General features: G+C 45.1%; 1 protein-coding gene across 2 annotated transcripts in view; it reads left to right on the forward strand.

Moving 5' to 3' along the window:
* ppp2r2bb (protein phosphatase 2, regulatory subunit B, beta b) overlaps positions 1 to 17958 on the forward strand; it is a 109910-nt gene that overhangs the window by 43709 nt on the left and 48243 nt on the right. The window contains exon 1 of one of the 2 annotated variants that reach the window (XM_055879098.1): positions 9065 to 9666. The exons of the other annotated variant lie outside the window; for it this stretch is intronic. Coding sequence (XP_055735073.1) covers positions 9597 to 9666 — 70 coding nt within the window. The 5' untranslated portion in view covers positions 9065 to 9596. Of the gene's footprint in view, positions 1 to 9064; positions 9667 to 17958 lie in introns of those variants that run through there. 2 annotated transcript variants of the gene reach the window in all.

Here is a 17958-nt window from a genome sequence, read left to right on the forward strand (position 1 = left end):
GTGTAACGCTCAACAGTAAGTTTATACCCTGATTGAGTTCTCCAAAATATATATATTATAATTTTTTGGGATGGGGGCCCCCTAGAGGCCGGGGGCCCTAAGCAACAGCTTATGTCGCTTATGCCTGGAGCCAGCCCTGAGTGTCCGAGGAGTACATTTTCTGCTGATTTCTCTTAACACAGCACTTTTTCCTGATTTATCTGTATCTTTGAGCCCTGTGGAAGTCTCTCTCTCTCTCTCTCTCTCTCTCTCTTTTTCTCTCTTTCTCTCTCTTCTCTCTCTCTCTCTCTCTCTCTCTCAGACCACAGACCTGCTTGGCTGCCACAAACTCTCTGATGTGAACATCCCCAGTCCCAGTCATTTCCCCTCATTCTCTACCCCTTTATGGAGGCTACTACTGCTGCTGTGAGATTTGCAATGATGGTAAAAGTCTGTCTGCGACACATTAAACACCAATGTCTGCTGGACTGTGGGTATGCATGACACTTTGATTTTGAACCACCCTCCTTATGCTCTGAGATTCAAACTGGTTTTGTCCTTGTTTTTAGATGCTGACTCAACATTCTGAACATGATTCTGTATGTGTGTGTGTGAGGGGGGGGGGGGGGGGGGGGGGTTACCTGGACATAGTATCAAATCATGCCATGCAACCCTTTGTAAAATAGCATAATATTGCTTTCACCTGTGCACAGGTATTTTATTTGACATATTAGCTTTTTTTCTAGTTGATACCCTGTTACCCAAATATATATCTTGTAGACACTCTATGGAATTAATTTAAACGTCAAAGCAAATGTTACTTTTGGTTATTGAATAATTAATATGATGTCTGAGTGCTAATTTCCGCACTGGTTGGAGCTGAGCTTCGTTCCTATATTACTGATGTAATAGCTCAGACTGTCCAGTTGATGGTGCTGTAGGGTAAGACTTGGCTCCACTATGTTACTGCAGCCTCAGACACACAGGTTGTACAGAACAGATGTTGTTTGACAACAAAAGACGGTTGGATAAGGATAAGCCGTGATTTCTTGCTTGACGTCCTCCCACTGCCCATATCCTGGAAGAGATGATTCTGATTTCTGTGTGTGTACATATATATGTGTGCGGTGCTTGCTTGCGCTTTTGCGCGTGTATTTCGCGGGTGCGGGTGCGCGTGCTTTGTGTGTGTGTGTGTGTGCGTGCTTTCCAGCCTGCATGCGTGTGTATTTGGTAGGGGGTTTGCGTTAATAAAAATGGCTCTGTTTGGAACCTCAATAATGATCATTCACTGTGTATACAATGAGACAAGCCCACAGAATGGCATCCAATCGGCTGTATTGAATGAGAATGAAAAGCTGTTCATGCTGTAGAATGAGCTGAGGGACGATCTAACTGGGAGATCGGACCAACCAGTTAAGCCCAAGGCTTTGGATGCAATTTAAACCTGACACTGAAGGGCACTACGGTCATTGATGTGGCGTTGAGCTGTGAAAAGGCCCTACAGAGCTAATCAAGAAATATCCTTGTTTGCTCGATCCACGAGCCTGTTGTTGCATACCATACGTGGCTGTACCTTATTGAAAATGCGTAGACGCTCATACAGTATAAAGCATCTCCCAATGACAGTAGAGTAGAGCACCTTTGTTTGTTTGATGAGGGGCCGTGCGTGTCCTCTCGTGTTGCACTGACACAGTTGTCATGGTGACTGGGTGATCACAGGGGCGCAGGCAGAGTCAGCTGGGGGCGGGACACCCCCAGCCACGGTCCCGTCTGCCTGATCCCCAGAATGCCCTTAGCCCCCGTCAGAGGAACGTCCGTCTGTTTCTCCTGTGGGCGGTGGTGGGGAGAAGACAACAGGTCTCCGTTTAGAGTGTGTGGCTACTGCCGTGAGCTGGCCATATGGTGCCGCTATTAAGCTCCCTCTGCAGAGAGCTGAACCAGGCCTGCAGGCAAACAGGTCGACACCAGCTCAGTCTCAACACTTATTGGAGAGAGTAGGAGCAGCTTGGAGGGGGCTGTCTATTGTTCCTTTTTTACTGTTGCTATAACTACTCTCTCTCCTCTCTGTCTGTCTCTGTGTCTCTCTCCTCTCTCCTCTCTGTCTGTCTCTGTGTCTCTCTCCTATCTGTCTGTCTCTGTGTCTCTCTCTGTCTCTCCTCTCTGTCTGTCTCTGTGTTTCTCTCCTCTCTCCTCTCTGTCTGTCTCTGTGTCTCTCTCCTATCTGTCTGTCTCTGTGTCTCTCTCTGTCTCTCCTCTCTGTATGTCTCTGTGTCTCTCTCTGTCTCTCCTCTCAGTCTGTCTCTATGTCTCGCTCTGTCTCCTCTCTGTCTGTCTCTGTGTCTCTGTCTCTCCTCTCTGTCTGTCTCTGTGTCTCTCTCTGTCTGTCCTCTCTGTCTGTCTCTGCTCTCTGTCTGTCTCTGTGTCTCTCTCTGTCTGTCTCTGTGTCTCTCTCTCTGTCTCTCCTCTCTGTCTGTCTCTGTGTCTCTCTCTCTCTCTCTGTCTCTCCTCTCTGTCTGTCTCTGTGTCTGTCTGTCTCTGTGTCGCTCTCTGTCTCTCTTCTCTGTCTGTCTCTGTGTCTCTCTCTGTCTCTCCTCTGTCTGTCTGTCTCTGTGTCTCTGTCTGTCTTCTCTGTCTGTCTCTGTGTCTCTCTCTGTCTGTCTCTGTGTCTCTGTCGGTCCCTGTGTCTGTCTCTGTTTCTCTCTCTCTCTCTTTGTCTCTCCTCTCTGTCTGTCTCTGTGTCTCTGTCGGTCCCTGTGTCTGTCTCTGTGTCTCTGTCGGTCCCTGTGTCTGTCTCTGTGTCTCTGTCGGTCCCTGTGTCTGTCTCTCTCTCTCTTTGTCTCTCCTCTCTGTTTGTCTCTGTGTCTCTGTCTGTCTCCGTGTCTCTGTCTGTCTCTGTGTGTGTCTCACTCTCTCTCAACAGTGGGGATATAACCACTATATTGTAGATGTAGATCCTAATTTGATCCAAAACATCTCAAGTAAGTCCCTGTCCTTTATGCTTGAGTTCCCAGGGACTTAGTGATGAGAACATTTCCCAGCGTGCTCTTCCAGTCAGTACAGTACCACCACCATTCCCCTCTGGTCGGGATCCTGATTGAATATTTGGACAGCTTAGCCTGGCGCGGTGCTCTGTAGAATCATCGAGTAAAAGGGAATTACAGAATAGGAAAGATTAAATCCTGTTCTGTTTCGGCTCAGACAGGATGTGCACATGTTCTTTTTGGGAGGTTCAGTCTTCTGTGCTGCAGCTGGAGAGGGGCCGAAGTGTCTGCTGTCCAGGGGCGGTGTCTCAAATCACACCACATCTATGACAGTGGTAGTGAACCTGTGGCAGTGATGTCTATCACCTCTGAAGAGGATTCGGGGGATCCAGGAGGACTAGTTAGTAAATGCTTCGTGCCAGACAGACACAGGCAGCTCCCTATAGCTTTGTCTGTCTGGCACGAAGCATTTACTAACTAGTCCTCGTCGATCCCCCGAATCCTGTTCAGAGGTGGTAGACATCACTGCCACAGGTTCACTACCAATGTCATAGATGTGGTGTGATTTGAGACACCGCCCTCGGACAGTAAAGGAACTGGGGAGTTTTTTTTTGCAGGGTACACAGCTGATGGAGGGAAGGTTTTCATTAGAGATCAAATGCCGTGCATCAAGTCCTCCTGGCCTTTTGATAGACACCCGTCTGATGACGTCCGGTCTACTGCCAGTCCTTGCAGCGTGTGTGTTCTTTCACAGAGAGGGTGTCCTTTAGTCAGATAATGATCAAAAACCTGTTGAAACAAAAAGTTAAGTCATGCAGTTCAATTGTCTCGGTTCGTCTGCTGGTGGCCTCACTAACCTTCATTTCCTTTCTTGGTCGTCTATGAGTTGACCAAATAGGGGAGGCGTGAACCTGCTTATTTTATTTGGAGTCAATCTGTCACAAGCCTTCATGTAATTTTGATTGATTGCCTAGTCAGTTGCTTACTAGGTACCGCACGTCATTGTGAATGTGACTGGAAGGAAGCGGTGGAGGGGTATAATGAGGCGTGGAGGCGACGTAACCAGGACGGCCGCTGTTTATGAGCTGAAACGCACATCAGCTTCATTGACGAAATAGAGCCGGAGATCTTTGCCTGAAATGTATTGCTGCCTTTAAGTAATCTTTCACCATTTTTTTTTGTTTTTAAACTGCCTTGCTTCTATAATTTTTGTGCACAACAGGAAGTGTGTGACACGGAGACCTTTGAGTTCGGGGGAGGGTTTTCTAAAGGATTAGGCTTTGGCTATTGATTTCTCGGCTCGTGTTGAATAAAAAATGAAGAGAACAAAGGGTAGGGTAGGAAAACATAAACGAAGCGTAGGACTGGACGGGTCACGCTGGGCGGAAGTGACAGCTGTCGATAAATCAGATGTATTGACGATGAATGTCACGTCTGGCGTGTCACGCCACCCAGTGAGCGATTTCCGAGATTAGAGAGCGCATGAGGACCGTGGGACAGGTCACTCTGTCATCATCTGATCTGGATGGATCACAGATACAGTAGATGTCCTCTGTCATAGGATCAGTATACAGGACTAGGCTGCAGGGAAAAGACATATCCGTTTAGCCATGCATCAGAAATGTGTGCTGGTGTTATGACTTGGTATGGTCATAAATAATGTCTGAATTATTTTACATTTTATCTTCTTGATTTAGTGTCCAACATGTAGGCCTACACAGAACTGTGTTTCACAGCGATATCAAACCAATGTGCCATGTTATTGTATGTTATATGTGATTCTGTAGCTGTTGTTGTTTGTGGTTTTATGGATCCCAGCCCAGGACTAAAATAAGGATTGTAACTGGGGACTAGTGAGAGGACTAGGTTTAAAATAAATGTGACAATTTAAAAAAATAATCTGACATCGTTTACAAGCATTCTGACTGTGGCGGACTTTCCTCGGACAGAGAGAGAGAGAGAGAGAGAGAGAGAGAGAGAGACAGAGAGAGAGAGAGAGAGACAGAGAGACAGAGAGACAGAGAGAGAGAGAGAGAGAGAGAGAGAGAGAGAGAGAGAGAGAGAGAGAGAGAGAGAGAGAGAATAAAGAAAGAGAGAGAGAGAGAGAAAATAAAGAAAGAGAGAGAGAGAGAGAAAATAAAGAAAGAGAGAGAGAGAGAGACAGAGAGAGAGACAGCGAGAGATAGAGATGTGCAGTAGTCATCATGTTTTAAGAAGGACTATTAGATTATCCTCCTGCAGGCTGCTTTTAATCCGCTCTCCCCAGCCTGGCCTTTATCTTGTTCTCTCTTTCTCTCTCTCTCTCTCTCTCTCTCTCTCCCTCTCTCTTTCTTTTCTCTCTCAGTCCATCTCATTCTGGCTGTTTCTGCAATCTGCATTATTATGGAAAATTCTAGGATTCTGACTAAATCCATTTTCCATCCTGTGAGTGTGTGACCTATATTTTGTTCACCGTGCATTTCTCTCTCCTCTACCCTCTCTCACCCTCTCCTTCCTGTCTTCTATTTTACTCTTCCTTGCAGCTCCAAACCCCCTGCCTAAAATAGACGAGTTGGCTCTCTTCCAAACAGCAGTTTGTGGAGGTGTCTGAGCCGACAGGGGCTTGATGGAACTTATTTTCTAAATAATTCCCCTCTCGTGGCTAATTCAGACAATGCTACTGCTATAAGAACATTCTCCATAAGGAAACCTCTGAAACCTCACTACCCGAGGAGAAAACATCACCAATCGAACCCACAAAATCATGCCCTCATGATTCGCCTTTTCATTTTTCTTCTTCAAAATAGGTCTTTGCCTGCAACTTTCGATACTTAACAGTCGTGTTCCCCGGGAATTCAGGAGGGCAGTTTTGACAGTTCTGGAGTCGGCGAGGTCTTGTTGTAAACACCATTTTTCTATACAGTATAGTGACTCTGTAAGCTGATTCCAGATCAGTAGTTCAGATCCAGAGCTGGCCTATCAGGAGTGGTTATTTCATTTGGAGCTGGCAGGGTCCTTTTTACCACAGGACTTGCAGGTTCTCCTGCTCCAGGCGAACGTGTCCCTCTGCACCTCTTCACCGTGGCTGCTGGCCAGATCGGCGTATGGCTCAATCCTATTTGCTATGAATTCAATTAGGCCACCCAGAGCCCACCACTTTGTGCTCTGCATTTGTAATCACGGATGTGTGTTGTTTAAGAAGAGGAACTCTCCTTTCTTTTCTAGTCTGCTCCATTAGTGCTGCATATGGTTAGTCTGGATCACGAGTCTCGCTGTGTTTTATGTAGTGATCTCTCGACTCTCTTTACTCCCCGTGCTTTGTGTCCCTCCGTAGGGACTGTGAGGTCATTAAGACCTGCGTGACGTTTTCTGTTCCCATAGATGCGGAGTGCTCCAGTGCGTAAGGGCAGGATGGATGGCTAGTAACCATAGCACTGTACAACTAGGCCCGTGGAGCTGTGGAGCTCGCTACCTCTCCTGGGTGAACAGAGCACACTGACCGAGGTGGCGGCGCTGGGCTCGATGTGGTTGGAGGAGGGTTATGGGGAGACGGAGAGAAAGACGGGGGATGGGAGAGAGGGAACACAACACATCAGAGGAGTATTCCCCATAAGCCACTGCAGCAGCAGCCAGGAGCCAGGTGGGCACAGGGGGCAGGTTGAACGTCAGAGCCGATTCGGAGGCAGACCCTGGCCATGTTCTCTGTGGAGGACAGCCCTGCGTGTTCCAATCAGGCTCCTTCCCCAGGTCATGCAATGACGACGGCATCCACAAGAGCGATTGTGTGTTATAATTAGGTGATTATTGTCTGAGTGGTTTTCGATGAGGGGCACTGTGGTTCTCACAGCTTAGAAGCAGGTGTCCTATTATGAGAGGAGGGATGCTAATGCAAGTGTTGTGCTGGAATACTCTGCAATATGCACTCCCAATGACTGATGTAATGATTATTCTGAGATCACACTTCTGTGTGTGTACACAGTGCGCGGAAACACGAACAGGCTCACAACAGCTCAGCCGCGAAGTGGTAGGCCGCAGAAGCCCTCCGAGCGGGACCGCCGACGGCTGAAGCGCGTAGCATGTCAGCAAGGTCAGCACAATAACTGTTTTTCAGGAGCTTCATGAAATGGGTTTCCATGGACGAGCAGCCACACACAAGCCCAAGATCACCATGCGCAATTCTGAGCGTCGGCTGGAGTGGTGTAAAGCTCGCCACCATTGGACTCTGGAGCAGTGGAAACGTGTTCTCTGGAGAGATGAATCAGGCTTCACCATCTGGCAGTCCGACGGATGAATCTGGGTTTGGCGGATGCCAGGAGAACACTACCTGTCCCAATGCATAGTGTCAACTGTAAAGTTTGGTGGAGGAGGAATAATGGTATGGGCTGTTTTAGTTCCAGAGAAGGGAAATCTTAACGCTACAGCATACAATGACATTCTAGACGATTCTGTGCTTCCAACTTTGTGGCAACAGTTTGGGGAAGGCCCTTTCCTGTTCCAGCATGACAATGCCCCCGTACACAAGCGAGGTCCATACAGAAATAGTTTGTCGAGATCCGTGTGGAAGAACTTGACTGGCCTTCACAGAGCCATAACCTCAATCGAACACCTTTGGGATGAATTGGAACACCGACTGCGAGCCAAGCCTAATCGCCCAACATCAGTGCCCGACCTCACTAATGCTCTTGTGGCTGAGTGGAAGCAAGTCCCCGCTGCAATGTTCCAACAACTAGTGGAAAGCCTTCACAGAAGAGTGGAGGCTCTTATAGCAGCAAAGGAGGGACCAACTCCATATTAATGCCCATGATTTTGGAATGAGATTTTCGACGAGCAGGTGTCCACATACTTTTGGTCATGTAATGTATGCTTCTCTCAACCATCACCACTATAATACAGAGGCTTTGGATTGGAAATGGGTTTGGTCGGTGGTATATTTTACAGTGAACAGGCCAGTAGAGAGAGGTTTCAGTCAACATACTGTTGCTGTGGTTGTGTGTCCTGGAAGCAGAAGCTTTAATTAAAGCAGTCAGATTATTGATCTCAGTCTTGGCTTCCTCAAGGCTGTTTCCACCCCCTACAGTATCATTGCAGAATAAAATGGTCTTTCTGCAAGCCCCTTAGAACCCTGTGTGTGTGTGTGTGTGTGTGTGTGTGTGTGTGTGTGTGTGTGTGTGTGTGTGTGTGTGTGTGTGTGTGTGTGTGTGTGTGTGTGTGTGTGTGTGTGTGTGTGTGTGTGTGTGTGTCTGTCTGTCTGCATACAGAATAATAATACATCTAAGCCCTCCTCCTTCCCAAGGACAGCAATGAGCTCTGCCTGTTAATGTCATCCATCAGAAGGCCTCTCTAATGCAGTCTCCCAGTAATAGAGCACATCCCAGTGTGGTGATTCTGGAGAAAATCAATGCCTTTTTAATTCCCTCTTCCTGTTGCTTATACCCCTCAGCGCCCAAATAGAATTATCATAACAGTTTGTTCAAACCCCATGACGGCAAAGACAGATTCTATACCATTTAGAGTGAATGTGAACCCAGATGATTCAGGGGTTGGTGAGGACTATCTCCTTATTAAAAGGATTAGGGGTTGAGGGGAATGGTTTGTCATGGTGCGGAGACAATTGGATTGGGGAATATTCAACTGGTCGTAAGTGGGGTGGATGGAACTTCTTTTCATGGCATGCATCAGTGACCTTCGTCATTTGGGGATGTAGATAATGGCTGCGATTTATCCAGACCTAGCTGAAGGGCAGTGGGCTGTTAAAACATTATCCTACAGCACAGATTATTTAACATGTAGGGGCAGGATGGGTCGGGGGAGGTCTCTGACAGCCTCAGCCACCAACACCACCATGCCCAAACCCAACTAGGGGAAATTACAGTGTGGGCACACATACACAGAGACACAAGCAGGCAGACACACACACACACTTTTTGGGTTAACAATTATCAGAAAGGATCTGAAGGGTATCGATATATTGTATGTTTGTTGTATAAACAAAAATCAAATATGTGACCACCGTATCCCCCTGATATGAGGGCGCATCCGTGCGCTCTGCCCCCGCATGTGCGAACACATCACTGTGATGCTGACGCAGGTCGACAGAGGCAAGCTGTCGGGGCGGAGCCAGTAACGCAATGCGCGAATGGGCAGTGGCAACAGCAGGCTAGCAGTGAAGCACCCGGTGAGGTTTGGCGGCAGAGCGACACGTCGAGGCGAAACGGGGTGATCCAAGAGGAAACGGACGCTGCGATGCAAGCAGACCGGGGCAAAATAAGAACCAGCTCACACACCCTGCTCTGATTTCTGGACTGTTTTATTGCGCCTCTGACAATGGAGACGTAATGCGCAGCTATTTTCTTGCTGTCAGTTTTATACTTCGTTTTCTGCCACTTTAATCTGAGCCTATTATTGGCAGACATCTGACGACTCAACGGTCGTCTCGAAAGGGACAGGCTTTTTCCTCCTATGATATTGTATCGAACGGTTATTTATTCGTTCAGGAGCAAACGTTGAGGTTTCTGCCTCTTTTCCACATTCTTATTTCTGGAAAGGGTCTAATCATGACGAAAAGCGCGCAGCTTGCGCCGACCCTGTGCTGAAGCGATGTTTCAGGACCATGGATACTTGTTTCTCTGTTTCTGGTTTACAAAATAAGTGTCACAAATGGATGAAGAAATCGACACCCGCAAAATAAACAACAGCTTCCTCCGGGACCACAACTATGCAACTGAAGGTATTGTAATGAACGAGGCAGGGAGTGTAGCTCGAATCTTCCACCTTCTGACCAGTAGCTCAGTGTGCCATCAACTGTTCTACAAAAGCATGCTCTATGGTACCCCATACATAGACCTAAGTACGTAACTTTAGCGCCTATTGACGATAGTATCTTCTCACTGGGGGAGTTTTGTTAAGAGCCCCGACACGGTATGGTTTTGGAAACATAAGGCACGTAGGCCTAAATCTTTAATATCAGCGATAAATAATTCAATAAAAAACAAAGGTTAAATTACTACATGCTTATAGGGTTGGGGTTCCAATAAGACCATATTTCCATGTTCCAGAGCTTATTTATGGCAAACACATAGGAAGGAGGTGTACCTGTGGTAATTATTTATCAGCGTCCCCGAACACCTGTCTTCAAACTGAAAACGGACGCCACTAACATGTTGTCACATAAAGAATTACTGTCAGCTGCAACTGTGTTAAAAATCGGTTAAAACAGTATACATTTAGCGTTTGTGAAATCATTTTGATGTGATTTGAAAGTAGGGGGATTTCTGTTTCTAGAACCGTACCGCAATTGAGATTCAATTCACGTTTAGATGGAGTATTTGGCTGTGTTGACTGCCAGAGCCAATTCGCCTCTAAACAGAACATGTAAGATCCTTGGGGGGTTCTCCCGCTCTGATGACGATTATTTTCATGCAGGAGTAATAAAGGCCTAGTGCACTAATTTGGTCAACTATTTTTTTTAATTTATATAAATTAAATTTGTTTTTTATTGTGACGACTACTTCCCGCGGCAATGCTGAGTTGTCATAGCTATGAGTCTGTACAGTCTCTTTCTCAGAAAAAAAAGTGTTAGGCTATGTAGAATTTAATGGCTGTCTGGCATTAGCCTATAGCGTTGCATTATATATTGAGAAGTTCAGATATTGGAGAATACACAATGCAGTCACGGATATGTCAATGTCTGTGTATTCCGAATGACTCACTGAAGCTACGCACATCCCGATGCATGAGAAGCGGGTCAGAGGAGACTCGGTGGGAGAATCTAAATCCCATTCTCCTCGTGTCCTCTATCCTCTATCCTCTCTCCTCGCCTCCTTCTCAAAACCAATTGGATGAGAAAGCCAGAGGACCCTCCCCTTTGACCTTCTCCAATGGGTTTAGGGAAGGAAGCGAGGAGAGAGGAAGCGAGGAGGACGCAATTGAGATTATCCCGGGGAGTTCACACAGGGAAATAGGTTTATCCCTCTGTCCAACTACACTGAACAAAAAAATAAACGCAACATATAAAGTGTTGGTCCCATGTTTCATGAGTTGAAATAAAAAATCCCAGAAATGTTCAATATGCACAGAAAACGTTTTTCTTTCAAATTTAGTGTACAAATTTGTTTACATCCCTGTTAGTGAGCATTTCTCCTTAGCCAAGATAATCCATCCACCTGACAGGTGTGGCATATCAAGAAGCGAATTAAACAGCATGATCATTACACACAGGGGGAGTATTTCTGTCTGCAATAAAGTTATTTTGTGGGGAAAACCCCATTCTGATTGGCTGGGCCTGGCTCCCCAGTGGGTGGGCCAATGCCCTCCAAGTCCCACCCATGGCTGCACCCCTGCCTGATTTCCTGATATGAACTGGTAACTCAGTAAAATCTTTGAAATTGTTGCATGTTGAGTTAATGTTTTTGTTCAGTGTACAACAAGAGATCACAAACAGCATTATGTTGACCATTTCGTATCAACCACATGAGTAGCCTAACTATTTATTGATAACGACAGAGTCGTTCATTTAGAGAGACATTATGGCTACTTATTTTCATTTTTAATAGGCTATCGTAATTGTTTCAAATAAAAAGATAATTCAAAATTCAATATCCTATAAGTTGGTTGTAAATGTAAAGAACTTATAGAAAATGCATCCTACTTTCCCTGTGGCTGGTTATACTGTATTGTTTAGGATCCGTGCTGTAGCCTAAAGCAGTGGAATTAAGCATTGGGGTTGCTGGTGTCAGAGTAGTGCAGCTAATCAGATTGTTTGCTGTTCAGAATTAAAGTTTAGTTCTCTATGCATTTTGTCTGTTTAATGTCAATACTGAAATATGCAAGATAGCAAGCAAATGCACAAACAGGATTCTACGCTTTTCCATGTTGATTTCCATCCATATGACTTTGATTTATTGATTTAGGGCTATATCAAGAGTTAGGCAACAGTAGGTAGAGAAATCATGTTGAGCCCAGCCCAGCCCCCTCTGTTATCTTAAGCTAAATAAACTCAGCAAAAAAAGAAACGTCCTCTCACTGTCAACTGCGTTAATTTTCAGCCAACTTAACATGTGTAAATATTTGTATGAATATAACAAGATTCAACAACGGAGACATAAACTGAACAAGTTCCACAGACATGTGACTAACATAAATGGAATAATGTGTCCCTGAACAAAGGGGGGGATAAAATTCAAAAGTAACAGTCAGTATCTGGTGTGGCCACCAGCTGTATTAAGTACTGCAGTGCATCTCCTCCTCATGGACTGCACCAGATGTGCCAGTTCTTGCTGTGAGATGTTACCCCACTCTTCCACCAAGGCACCTGCAAGTTTCTGGGAGGAATGGCCCTAGCCCTCACCCTCCGATCCAACAGGTCCCAGACATGCTCAATAGGATTGAGATCCGGGCTCTTCGCTGGCCATGGCAGAACACTGATGTTCCTGTCTTGCAGGAAATCATGCACAGAACGAGCAGTATGGCTGGTGGCATTGTCATACTGGAGGGTCATGTCAGGATGAGCCTGCAGGAAGGGTACCACATGAGGGAGGAGGATGTCTTCCCTGTAACGCACAGTGTTGAGATTGCCTGCAATGACAACAAGCTCCGTCCGATGATGCTGCGACACACCGCCCCAGACCATGACGGACCCTCCACCTCCAAATCGATCCCGCTCCAGAGTACAGGCCTCGGTGTAACGCTCATTCCTTCGATGATAAACGCGAATCCTACCATCACCACTGGTGAGACAAAACCGTGACTCGTCAGTGAAGAGCACTTTTTGCCAGTCCTGTCTGGTCCAGCGACAGTGGGTTTGTGCCCATAGGTGACGTTGTTGCCGGTGACGTCTGGTGAGGACCTGCCTTACAACAGGCCCACAAGCCCTCAGTCCAGCCTCTCTCAGCCTATTGCGGACAGTCTGAGCACTGATGGAGGGATTGTGCGTTCCTGGTGTAACTCCGGCACTTGTTGTTGCCATCCTGTTCCTGTCCCGCAGGTGTGATGTTCGAATGTACCGATCCTGTGCAGGTGTTGTTACACGTGGTCTGCCACTGCGAGGACAATCAGCTGTCCGTCCTGTCTCCCTGTAGCGCTGTCTTAGGCGTCTCACAGTACGGACATTGCAATTTATTGCCCTGGCCACATCTGCAGTCCCCATTCCTCTGTGCAGCATGTCTAAGGCACGTTCATGAAGATGAGCAGGGACCCTGGGCATCTTTCTTTTGGTGTTTTTTTAGAGTCTATAGAAAGGCCTCTTTAGTGTCCTAAGTTTTCATAACTGTTACCTTAATTGCCTACCGTCTGTAAGCTGTTAGTGTCTTAACGACGGTTTCACAGGTGCATGTTCATTAATTGTTTATGGTTCATTGGAAACAGTGTTTAAATCCTTTACAATGAAGATCTGTGAAGTTATTTGGATTTTTACGAATGATCTTTTAAAGACAGGGTCCTGAAAAAGGGACGTTTTCTTTTTTTGCTGAGTTTATGTGTGGATAGATCAAGGGCTGGGCAGTGAGAGGAGAGAGAGAGAGAGCTGAAACAACCATATAGGATTAAGCTGAACCACCAAATAGGCAGATGACACTGGCGTCAGACAAATGCAACACATAAGACAAGCTTAACTCAAATTTTTCTATCCCATTCTCTCATGTGAAAGCCAGCCAGGACTAAAACATTTTCTCTCTCTTTAATCAGCTTCACCTCTAAGCTGCCAGACTACTGCTCTTTCCAGGAGGGCTTAACCTGTGCCAGTCTTTATACTGAAAGTGTTGTTGCATTGTCTTAGAGGGAAGCGTACCCTGCTCGTTTCACTATATGGGTAACTGTAAGATCTATACTGTAGGGTTCTGCAGTCTCCCTAGTGCTGCATGTCCTGGAGGGAACGGAAGGTTTTCACAGAAACGTACGGGTTACAGGCTCCGAGGTGTACAGCTCACTCGTTTCTCCTCTATGTATGAAGGTACTGAGGTGAAGACGGGAGCCTCGGGTGAAAGTGAGCAGCAGGAAATAAATATATTTTTTATTCAGGTTCATCTGAATTATTTTTTATTTTTTTAGCAATCTAGAAATGCTAGATATTCGTTTTCAATAATGGGTTTCACCCAATATGTTGTTCATATTCATATTAGCTTACCTAGCTTTACATTAATATATTTTCAATTTATTTGCGATTCCTAAAAAAATGTGTAGAGTCAATTGACAAATTGTGAAGTGATTTCCCTCATTTTATTGTCTCTTAGTACTCCTCACAATCTAATTGGGAATAATGAGTAAATCATACAATTTCTGAGGCAAAACAATTTACGTTCTCCCCTCCCCCACAGCTCCTCCCTAAAAGCATATTACTACTATCGCCGTCTCTAGCACCTTCTCAAGGGCATGAGGGCTGGAGGGGGGCTGAAGGCTGCCAGTAACCCCCCTCCTCCATCACTAAGAGCCCAGGTTAAGCCTGTTTCCGAGTGAATGACCCTGCCTCACCCACTGACCTACAAACTACCAAACCCTTGCCCCCCAACCCCGTCCACCCACTCACCAGGTGCTTAGCCCCCCCCCCCCCCCCCTTCCCCCCCAATCCACACCCCTGTGTGCTTTCTCCCCAAGGAACACAGAGTGTAAATAATTCAGGTACCGTCCTCTCTCATCCATCAGAAGAATATTTACAACCCCCCCCCCCATCCTCCATCCTCCCAGTCTGCTGTCTGTGGCTGTGTCCTATTATAAGGTCGGCCTGCATTTGTATGGGAGGGAAAGGAGAGGATCTCAAGGCCACCAGACTGCTGTCTCCATCTTACCATTACTACTAAAACACATGGCATACATAACCTCTATACCTCTATAAAGACAGCTCATGTCATCTCATTCTATGATGAAGTAGATGACATGAAATAGGTGTATGGGGTAAATTTCACGCCTTAAGTATTGATTTCAAAAATCAAAACATTCGTAAACATGAAAAATAAAGTTCAAATGTAAAAGTTATATTTTTGAGGAAAAGTGAAATAATGGATGTTGAGATTTAAAAAAATTAACAAATTAAAGGCAAAATGCAAGCAAATAATTTTAAAGCGAGAGCAAATTATTTGAAAACTAACGCAAAAATAGTTTTCAGTTCAAATTTTCCACCACCAGCTGTTAAATCTATTTTGCCTATGCTCTTGCCTGCAGTTCACAAGCGGCTGATGAGGAGAGGACGGCTCATAATAATGGCTGGAATGGATTGAATGGAATGGTATTAAAACATATGGAAACTATGTTTTTGATACCATTCCATTAATTCCATTCCAACCATTATAATGAGCACGTCCTCCCAAATGAAGGTGCCACCAGCCACCTTTTACATTGTTGCCCCTATATCCAGATAATGTTCACTGTGTTCAGCAGAGAGAGTATTCAGAGGTGGTTTCGCTGCACACAGCCTCATCTTTGTGCTATTAACTAGCCAATAGAAAAAGACACCTTAACCAACTTGCCCAATGAATATCTCTAGCTTCAATAGTCCAGAACATTTTGCTAAGGGTCTTTCAGATACATACATTATTGTATGCGTGGTTTGACTGTATGCTTTCCGTAAGCCAAGTAATTATTTTGACCGTAAAGGGCGTAATGTGATTTCAATCTCATGATGAATGTCTCCAGCTAGATAAATAGCTAGCTAAGTGGTGTACACACGAGTCCCTGGCCTAAATACAATGATGTAGCTAGCTAGCTAACTGGAGACATTCATCATGGGTCTAAAATCACAATGGCCTATTAGGACGTGACATCACTTAAAAACATACGGGCAAACCTTTCACTGCGGGTGGCAGTGGCTAGCTACAGGCATGCAGAGTCTGCCGATTCATTCTGTTTGGCTAGCTAGTCAGACAACTAAGCAAGCCAACTAAGCTAACATACTTAAAAATTGTCACGTGTCAATAATTATTGGATATTAGAAGCATATATCTATAATACCTTTCATGACAAACCATGTAACTAGTTAGGTAAACATATTAATTAATAGATAGGAATTTAAATAGAAAATTGAACAATTTTGGCATTAGTTTTCAAATAATTTGTTATTGCTTTAAAATTCAAGTTTTGCTCTCGATTTAAAATGATTTGCTTGCAAGTTGTTTTGTTTTGCTATTGATATCATTTTTTTTGTTTTCAATTTTACAAATTCCGGATCAGATTTTACATCCATTGTTTCACTTTTTTTTTTAAACATTCTTAACTAATTTTCATCTTTTAAGATGTATTTTATTTTAAATTCATTACTTAAGGCGTGAAATTTACCCCATGTAGATGACTGTCATCTGTTCTGTCTGGGAGGTTGTCTAGAGTTATGGGAGATGTGGATAGCTGCAGACAACTGTGCATTTTTAAGAGAAAAGCTTTGAATCACAACAGCAATGCTATTCATCCCCGGATGTTTCAGATGTACTGTTTCTGTAGGGGGAATATAATTGACTTGGACTTTAAAAAAAAAACTTTATGGAGTGCACTATCCACTGTCCAAGTTAGAGCAGGAAATATGTCATTAGGAATCAGGAAGAACTCATAGAAATGGCCAGGGGGGGATAAGCTGCTCTCCTCATGATGGTCCGATGCTACTTGTTTGACATTCAGATGAATAATTGATGACTCATGCATTTTTAAAATATATTTGAATGCATGTTGTGTTTACCTCTGCCTGTTACTACTGTTAACATCCTCCACTAGAAGAAAAGACTAAACGTAAACTGTGCACTTTAACCTATTTTATGATACCGTGAGAGGCGCATCGTGTATCTTCCTTTCACCATTTTAGTCCCCGATCCCCTCACTTCTGCTTTGCTCTTTGGGGTCTAGGCTGGGTTACTGTAAAGCACTCTGTGACAACTGCTGATGTAGAAGGAAAAAAAAGGCATTATAAAATCTAGAAAAGAGGAAAACCCTCTCATTGTGTTATTTTGATTGATGACATGAGAGTGAGACTAGAGCAGTAATTAGACCAGGGCATTAGAGGAGAGCTAACATAACGTCCATGGACCTCTATCTATGTTGTCTCTCGGAGAGGGAACACTGCAGTACCACTGGGATCTCTTTTCCGTCAGCAAACCTTTGGGAGAGAGGATCTTCCTTCTGTGAGATGGGGCTTGAATGTGATGGCGTGGATTAGTCCTAAATGAATGCACACACTGGGTGATGTGTGAGTGAGGCGGTGTCACGCGGTGATTGTGCCCTCTCTAATCAGATCTCAGCCTCTTAGAGGGCTCATCCTCTCCCCTCCCAATCGGCTCCCTCCCTGCACACTGACAGGGACAGAGATTTATGGACCTCCCAATTCTCACAAAATGGATACGGGCGGGAGGTGGAAGAGGGAGGAAGACGGCCTACTGTTACAGGGACAAGCATGTACAGTGCATTCGGAAATGATTCCAAAAATGTTTTTCTCATCAATCTACACACAATACCCCTTAATGACAAAGTGAAAACAGTCTTTTAGACATTTTTGCAAATGTATTAAAAATAAAACACAGAAATACATTATTTACATAAGTATTCAGACCTTTGCCATGAGAGTCGAAATTGAGCTCAGGTGCCTCCTGCTTCCATTGATCATCCTTGAGATGTTTCTACAACTTGATTGGAGGCCACCTGTGGTAAATTCGATTGATTGGACATGATTTAGACACACTGGTCTATATAAGGTCCCACAGTTGACAGTGCATGTCAGAGCAAAAACCAAGCCAAGAGGTCGAAGGAATTGTACGTAAAGCTCAGAGACAGGATTGGGTTGTAGCACAGATCTGGGGAAGTGTTCCAGAAAATGTCTGCAGCATTGAAGGTCCCTACACAGTGGCCTCCATCATTTATAAATGGAAGATGTTTGGAACCACCAAGAATCTTCCTAGAGCAGGCCGCCCGGCTAAACTGAGAAATCGGGGGAGAAGGGCCCTGGTCAGGGAGGTGGCAAAAAACCTGATGGTCACTCTGACAGAGCTCCAGAGTTCCTCTGTGGAGATGGGAGAACCTTCCAGAAGAACATCTCTGCAGCATTCCACCAATCAGG

Source organism: Salvelinus fontinalis, chromosome 2 (assembly GCF_029448725.1).
Source record: "Salvelinus fontinalis isolate EN_2023a chromosome 2, ASM2944872v1, whole genome shotgun sequence".
NCBI classification, from domain to species: Eukaryota; Metazoa; Chordata; class Actinopteri; order Salmoniformes; family Salmonidae; genus Salvelinus; species Salvelinus fontinalis.